The sequence below is a fragment of the Heterodontus francisci genome, chromosome 29 (genome assembly GCF_036365525.1).
Source record: "Heterodontus francisci isolate sHetFra1 chromosome 29, sHetFra1.hap1, whole genome shotgun sequence".
Classification (NCBI taxonomy): domain Eukaryota; kingdom Metazoa; phylum Chordata; class Chondrichthyes; order Heterodontiformes; family Heterodontidae; genus Heterodontus; species Heterodontus francisci.
The window spans coordinates 44,579,930-44,588,188 of NC_090399.1; the positions used below are offsets into that span (position 1 = coordinate 44,579,930).

Here is an 8,259-nt window from a genome sequence, read left to right on the forward strand (position 1 = left end):
CCCCCCCACAGTGAGCCCTTTACTCAGGGCCAGGGACACCGCCCGCTCGGTCTTCAAAAAGAACACAGCCTTCCCATACATCTTTGAGGCCGCAACAATGGCCGAGGGGCCGACAACCACGGCCATTGCCTTAACGCAGGCCTCAATAGACATGTTGGGGTGGGGATAGCTCTTCACCCCATGGCTGCATGTCAATAATTTAAAGGGTGACGAGGCCACGTGGGCAGCCACAGAAGCTGCAGCTGCGTAGGTAGTAGAGGGCCCCGCCACCGGTGATGAAGGGCTTGCCATGGGTCCAAGAGCTAAACCCACCCCAAATTGTGGACTTGCACACTAAATAACAGATTCACAGAAAAATTTGAAAAGACAAACAAACAAACAACAGGTTAGTGGAGAGGCTGAGGTAAGAGAGGAGAGGCAAAGGCAGGCTGGAAGGGATGACTTGCTTTCTGGAGGTGGTGCTCACAGTACACTTAAAACAAACAGTCTTTGAAGTTGGTCTTCCGGTCTTCTGGTTGGGGGAGTCGTCTTCACCTGGGTCAGCTGAAGCTGCCCAGGCACTATCTATCCCCTTCCGTCTGTTTAGCTGGGCAGCCTCAGCTGACCCAGGCTTGGCAATTGGGGTGGGGAGGGAGCTTCCCTGTGTGCTTTTGCAGCAGCACAGACTCCTGTTGAATTGGCAGCCCCACCCCTTGTTGTTCCAGCCACTTGTTCCTCCCCCAACAGTCCAAAGTAAATTACTGGTGTTCAGCACCCACCTCCAGACAAAGCCTTGTTTCCACAAAATGTCCCTTTCTTCTCTTTAATGGAGACTGTTGTTGGAGTTTTCCTCTGCTTGTTGGTAGCTGCTCTCCCTTGCTCAGTGCAGCTCCTCTCTCCACCTCTGCAACCTCCAACTGCCACCAGCACTCTCAGCTGCACCTCGTTGAGGCTCTCAACACTCAGGCTCCCAAATCAGAGAGCAGCCAATCCCAGTGCTGTACCTGTCCTGGGAGTGTTTGACGGGACACTGTGGAGGGAGCTTTACTCTATCTAACCCCGTGCTGTACCTGTCCTGGGAGTGATTGACGGGACACTGTGGAGGGAGCTTTACTCTGTATCTAACCCCGTGCTGTACCTGCCCTGCGAGTGATTGATGGGACAGTATAAAGGGAGCTTTACTCTGTATCTAACTGGTGCTGTATCTGCCCTGCAAGTGATTGATGGGACAGTGTAGAGGGACCTTTACTCTGAATCTAACCTGTGCTGTACCTGCCCTGCGAGTGATTGATGGGACAGTGTGGAGGATGCATTCCTTTGTCTAGCGTTGTTAGTTCTCACTGTGAAAAGTACAAGATTCCATTACTACCCCTCACCCCTCTATTGAGCTGGCTTTCACTGTATTATTCTTCTTATCCAGGTTCGGTATGTGTCGTGTGGAGATGCAGGCTGAGTGTGTGATGGACATTGAAAACCTAGTGCGCACAGCCGAAACCCTGGAGAACATCGTGCTGCGATGTTTCGGGCCGAATGGAGGTCAGGTGCTGTTTGTCAGAGGCACTGGAGATATCCTCATTACCAGGGATGGGTGCAGGATATTGGAGTCGCTGGTACTGGAGCACCCTGCTGCCAGGTCAGTCCGGAGGCCGAGATCTGGCCTAGTGTGTAACGCTGTCAACTCTTGCCTCCCTGGTTGCCTCAAGGTATGGTGATGTAGTGGCTATGCTACTGGGCCATAATGCAGAGGCCCAGGCTAATAAACCAGCAAACAAGGCAGTTCAAATCCCACCCAAGGCCATTTGAAAATTTGAATTCAGTCCAAAATATTTGGAAATAAAAGGCTAGGATGCAAAAGTGCACCATGAAGCTACCAGATTGTCATGAAAATGCAACTGGTTCACTACTGTCCCTTAAGGCATGGAAATCTGCAGTCATCATCAGGTCTGACCCTCATGTGACTCCAGACCCATAGCCATGTGGTTGACTCAACTTTTTTTGTATTCTTTCATGGACCAGCATGTGTTGCCCACCCCTAATCGCCCTTGACAACTAAGTGGCTTATGAAATCATTTCAGAGGGTAGTGAAGAGTCAACCACATTGCTGTGGGTCTGAAGTCACATGTTACCCAGACCAGGTAAGGATGGTAGATTCCCTTTCTTAAAGGACATTCGTGAACCAAATGGGTTTTCACAACAATCGTTGATAGTTTCATGGCATCATTACTGAGACTAACTTTCAATTCCAGATTTTCATTAATTAATTGAATTCAGATTCCAAGCTGCCGTAGTGGGATTTGAACCCATGTCATTGCTAGTTCAGTGACATTTCTATGACACCACCATCTCCCCTCTCCCCTCCGAAGGGGCCCACTGAGCCACTCAGCCATATCAAACTGTTACAAAGGATGACTCCCAACCGAACAACACTGTGCCTTCACTACACAGACTGCAACGATTCAAGAAAACTATTTATCGGTTTAAAAACATTGATTAAATCTCCTCTTAGCCATCTCTGCTGCATTGGGAATAGTCACAGTATCTCCAGCCTGTCAGGGATATAGTTTCCCATCCATGAATCTGTACTGTACGCTCTCTATGGCTGTCTATTCTGAGCATTCAAAACTGTACACAGCACTCTAAATACTGTCTAACCAATGTTATGTACAATTAAAAAAAAACTAATTCTCGGGATTACATTTATTGCCCATCCCTAATTGCCCTTGAGAAGGTGGTGTTTAGCAGCCTTCTTAAACTGCTGCAGTCCATGTGGGGTAGGTACACCCACAGTGCTGTAAGGAGGGAGCTCCAGGATTTTGACCCAGCGACAGTGAAGGAATGGTGATATAGTTCTAAGTCAGGATGCTGTGAGGCTTGGAGGGGAACTTGCAGGTGGTGGTGTTCCCATGCATTTGCTGCCCTTGTCCTTCTAGGTGGTAGAAGTCATGGGTTTGGAAGATGCTGTTGAAGGAGCCTTGGTGAGTTTCTGCAGTGCATCTTGTAGATGGTAAACACTGCTGCCATTGTGCATCAGTGATGGAGGGAGTGAATGTTTAAGGTGGAGGAATGGGATGTTGTGTTGTGGATAGGCAAAGCTTTAAAAATGGAGTGTTTATGGTGGCGGATGGGTGGTTGATTATGGGGCGGTTATTTCTGGTGCTGGTTGTTTAGAGGGTGAGTGTTTACGGTGCTGGGTCTTTACGGGGTGGGTGTTCATGGGGTGGTTATTTATGGCGCTGGGTGTTTATGGGGTGGTGATTTACAGTGCTGGGTGTTTACGGTGCTGGGTGTTTACGGGGTGGGTGTTCATGGGGTGGTTATTTATGGCGCTGGTTGTTTATGGGGTGGTGATTTACGGTGCTGGGTGTTTATGTTGCTATGTGTTTATGATTCTGGGTGTTTACGGGGCTGGTTATTTACAGGGCTGGGTGTTTACGGGGCTGGGTGTTTATGTTGCTATGTGTTTATGATGCTGGTTATTTACGGGGCTGGGTGTTTACGGGGCTGGGTGTTTACGGGGCTGGGTGTTTACGGGGCTGGGTGTTTACGGTGCTGGGTGTTTATGTTGCTATGTGTTTATGATGCTGGGTGTTTACGGGGCTGGTTATTTACAGGGCTGGGTGTTTACGGGGCTGGGTGTTTATGTTGCTATGTGTTTATGATGCTGGTTATTTACGGGGCTGGTTATTTACGGGGCTGGGTGTTTACGGGGCTGGGTGTTTACGGGGCTGGGTGTTTACGGTGCTGGGTGTTTACGGTGCTGGGTGTTTATGTTGCTATGTGTTTATGATGCTGGGTGTTTACGGGGCTGGTTATTTACAGGGCTGGGTGTTTACGGGGCTGGGTGTTTATGTTGCTATGTGTTTATGATGCTGGCTGTTTACGGGGCTGGTTATTTACGGGGCTGGGTGTTTATGTTGCTATGTGTTTATGATTCTGGGTGTTTACGGGGCTGGGTGTTTATGTTGCTATGTGTTTATGATGCTGGTTATTTACGGGGCTGGTTATTTACGGGGCTGGGTGTTTACGGGGCTGGGTGTTTACGGGGCTGGGTGTTTACGGGGCTGGGTGTTTACGGGGCTGGGTGTTTATGTTGCTATGTGTTTATGATGCTGGCTGTTTACGGGGCTGGTTATTTACGGGGCTGGGTGTTTATGTTGCTATGTGTTTATGATTCTGGGTGTTTACGGGGCTGGGTGTTTATGTTGCTATGTGTTTATGATTCTGGGTGTTTACGGGGCTGGTTATTTACGGGGCTGGTTATTTACGGGGCTGGGTGTTTATGTTGCTATGTGTTTATGATTCTGGGTGTTTACGGGGCTGGTTATTTACGGGGCTGGTTATTTACGGGGCTGGGTGTTTACGGGGCTGGTTATTTACAGGGCTGGTTATTTACGGGGCTGGTTATTTACGGGGCTGGTTATTTACGGTGCTGGGTGTTTACGGGGCTGGGTGTTTATGTTGCTATGTGTTTATGATGCTGGGTGTTTACGGGGCTGGGTGTTTACGGGGCTGGGTGTTTATGTTGCTATGTGTTTATGATGCTGGGTGTTTATGGTCTGGTTATTTATTTATGATTATCTTTACCAAGTTGCAGCCACTGTCTCAGCGACTGCTTTGTTTCCCCACAGGTTGATGGTACGGAGTGTGCTAGCTCACTGCAGTGTCACCGGAGATGGAGCCAAGTCCTTTATCCTGCTGCTGGCCGCCATGCTGCGGGGAGTGCGGGCGGAGACTGGGGGCGAGAGGCCAGCAAGTGTCGGGGCACGGCGATTCTGGATAGCCGCGGGGCTGGCCCGGCTGGAGCGGGAGGTGCTGGAGCGGGTGCTGGAGAGACACCTGGCCCCTCACTGCGCCTCAGCCCTCTCCCTCTCTGGCGGGCAACTCCACCTGCCCAGGGAATGGGTGGCCCGTGTGCTGGTTGCCTACTTTGGGGGCAAGGTCGGGGCAGCTCACGCCACCTTCCTGAGCCAGCTGGCCTGCGACTTCCTCTGGCGGCTGGGAGACGGGGAGATGGAGCGGACACTGAGCCTGGCAGCCGACTGCTTCCCGGGCCTGCAGGGCACAGTGCCAGGCTTACCCATGGGGAGCAGCAGGGTGCTGGAGGGACTGCTGCTGAGCCGAGGCTTCGCACTGCGGTGTGGCGAGGGCGAGACGAGGGTGCTGGTGACCACCAGCGCCCTGCTCCCCCCTCTGACCGAGGCCGATTGCACCCTGTGGCTGGAGTCGCCCTCGGGCCTGGCGGAGGCTCGGGGCTGGGCCCGGGCCAGGGCGGAGGAGGCCCTGGTTCGCCTAAGGGAGCTCGGAGTGGGACTGCTGCTGTCCGGGCCCCGGCAGCCGGCTTGTGTGCTGGAGTTGGCCCTGCGGCACGGCGTGTCGTTGGTGGATTGCCTGCCAGACGAGGACCTGGCCCTGGTGACGAGGCTTACAGGGGCCGAACCGCTCGACTGGGTGTCAGAGGCCCAGCTAGGAGACACTGTGCCCGCCAGCTTTGCAAGGCCAGCCCCCCTTGGGCCTCACGGGCAGGTCCTGGTGGGTTTCCCGGCCCTCCGTGGCTTCTGGCCCCACTGCCTGGCAGTGTGCGCACCCGCCCTGGGATTGGCAGAGCAGCACCGAGATGCCATCCACGGTGCCTTCAAACTGCTGAGGCTCCTGCTGTCCACCCCTAGGGGCCTGGGGAGAGAGAAAGACAGACACGAGGCTGGGGACCTGGGGAGAGGGAGTGAGAGACAGGGGGCTGGGGACCTGGGGAGAGGGAGTGAGAGACACGGGACTGGGGACCTGAGGAGAGGGAGTGAGGGACAGGGGACTGGGGACCTGGGGAGAGGGAGTGAGGGACAGGGGACTGGGGAGTTGGGCAGAGCTGAGGAGCAAACTGAGGTCGAGATGGGCATCAGTGGTGAGGGAAGACAGCACCATTCCCAGCCTGTAGGTCAGCCAGCCCAGCGAGTGCAGTGGGAGCTGAGGGACTGTGAGTTGCCGGCTGGGTGTGTGCTGCCCCCAGGTGGTGCCTTCGAGTTGCTGATGAACCACTACCTCCAGCATGAAGCTGGCAGCTGGCAGCAGCCCAACACCAGGACGGCATGCAAAATCGTGGCAGATGCCTTGCTCAATGTCCCCAGGCATCTTCACCCCCAGGCCGGCCATGGCCGGGGCTTTCTCCAGGCCCGTGCCGACTTTGCAGCCAGTCTCCGGGGGGAGGGAGCACCACCGATGGTTGAGGGACCCATGGAAGTGGTGGCCGCTAAACGGCACCTGCTGATTTCCGTGATTCAGTGCTTGAGGAACCTGCTCACCATCGACCACGTCATCCCTGTCCGTGGAAAGCTCGGGGAGAAACTGCAGGCAGAGCGCGAGGAGTTGGAGTAAACTGGACTACGGGCCACCACCGGGAGAGCCCCATCACTGGGAGAGGCTCGTCACCGGGAGAACCAATCACCGGGAGCACTAATCACCGTCGGGTCTGACACCGTGAGAGCCGATCACCGTCAAGCCTGTCACTGGGAGAGCTGATCACCTGCAGGCCTGTCACCGGCAGATCCGATCACCTGCAGGCCTGCCACCGGCAGATCCGATCACCTGCAGGCCTGCCACCGGGCGTGCCGATCAGTCAGGCCTGTCACCATCAGGCCTTTCACCGGGAGAGCCGATTACCATCAGGCGTGTCACCGGGAGAGCCGATCACCGTCAGGCCTGTCACCGGGAGAGCCGATCACCGTCAGGCCTGTCACCGGGAGAGCCGATCACCGCCGGTCCTGTCACCGGGAGAGCCGATCACCGTCAGGCCTGTCACCGGGAGAGCCGATCACCGTCAGGCCTGTCAGCGGGAGAGCTGATCACCTGCAGGCCTGTCACCATCAGGCCTTTCACCGGGAGAGCCGATTACCATCAGGCGTGTCACCGGGAGAGACGATCACCGTCAGGCCTGTCAGCGGGAGAGCTGATCACCATCAGGCGTGTCACCGGGAGAGACGATCACCATCAGGCCTTTCACCGGTAGAGCCGATTACCATCAGGCCTGTCAGCGGGAGAGCCGATCACCGTCAGGCCTGTCAGCGGGAGAGCTGATCACCTGCAGGTCTGTCACCATCAGGCCTGTCACCGGGAGAGCCGATCACCATCAGGCCTGTCACCGGGAGAGCCGATCACCGTCAGGCCTTTCACCGGGAGAGACGATCACCGCCGGTCCTGTCACCAGGAGAGCCGATCACCGTCAGGCCAGCGATTACCGCCGGTCCTGTCACCGGGAGAGCCGATGATCGCCAGACCTGCGATCACCATTGGTCCTGTCTTCGGGAGAGCCGATCATCGCCAGGCCTGTCACCGGGAAAGCTGTCACACTTCTATGTCACAAAAGGGCTGCAGTTCCATAGAATCACACAGCTCAGAAGGAGGCCATTCTGCCCATCGTGCCTGTGCCGACTCTTTGAAAGAGCTGTCCAGTTAGTCCCAACCCCCTGCTCTTCAACCATAGCCCTGCAAATTTCACCTTTCTGACTATTTATCCGATTCCCCAGGAATTTTGAGAACACATGAATGAACTCGTGAGCAGAAGCATAAAAGGGAAGGATCGATGGATTTCTTTCTCCCCCACACTCGAAGGGTTATTAGGATAATTAAAGCAATAGCACAGGTGTCAGTCCCAACATCTGAAAGTGCTTTCGATTATCACTTGATGAACTACATCAAAGCAGGCACGGTGATGGGATCAGAGAAGATAATTGGAAACTGAACGAGCACAGACAGTGTGTTCAAATGACTGATTCGTGTATCTATATGGATTGAGTTTGTACAGATTTCTGTTAGTCAGCTGGGTGCCTAATACACGTGTGCACACACACACAGGGACTGACACACACACACTGATCACCACAGGGACTGACACACACACACACTGATCACCACAGGGACTGACACACACACACACACACACTGATCACCACAGGAACTGACACACACGCACACACTGATCACCACAGGGACTAACACACACACTGATCACCACAGGGACTGACACACACACACACACTGATCACCACAGGGACTGACACACACACACTCATCACCACAGGGACTGACACACACACTGATCACCACAGGGACTCACACACATACACACACACACACTGATCACCACAGGGACTCACACACACACACACTGATCACCACAGGGACTGACACACACACACTGATCACCACAGAGACTGACACACACACACACACACTGATCACCACAGAGACTGACACACACACACAGACACTCTGATTACCACAGGGACTGAC

The 8,259-nt window shown here is 54.3% G+C and overlaps 1 protein-coding gene across 1 annotated transcript in view; it reads left to right on the forward strand.

The window, feature by feature from the left end:
• bbs10 (Bardet-Biedl syndrome 10) overlaps positions 1–8,058 on the forward strand; it is a 31,020-nt gene extending 22,962 nt beyond the window's left edge. Inside the window, exons 3-4 of the mRNA XM_068009058.1 lie at positions 1,400–1,612; positions 4,608–8,058. Of these exons, the coding sequence (XP_067865159.1) occupies positions 1,407–1,612; positions 4,608–6,345 (1,944 nt within the window). The 5' untranslated portion in view covers positions 1,400–1,406 and the 3' untranslated portion in view covers positions 6,346–8,058. The remainder of the gene's footprint in view (positions 1–1,399; positions 1,613–4,607) is intronic.
• Positions 8,059–8,259: the final 201 nt, after the last annotated feature.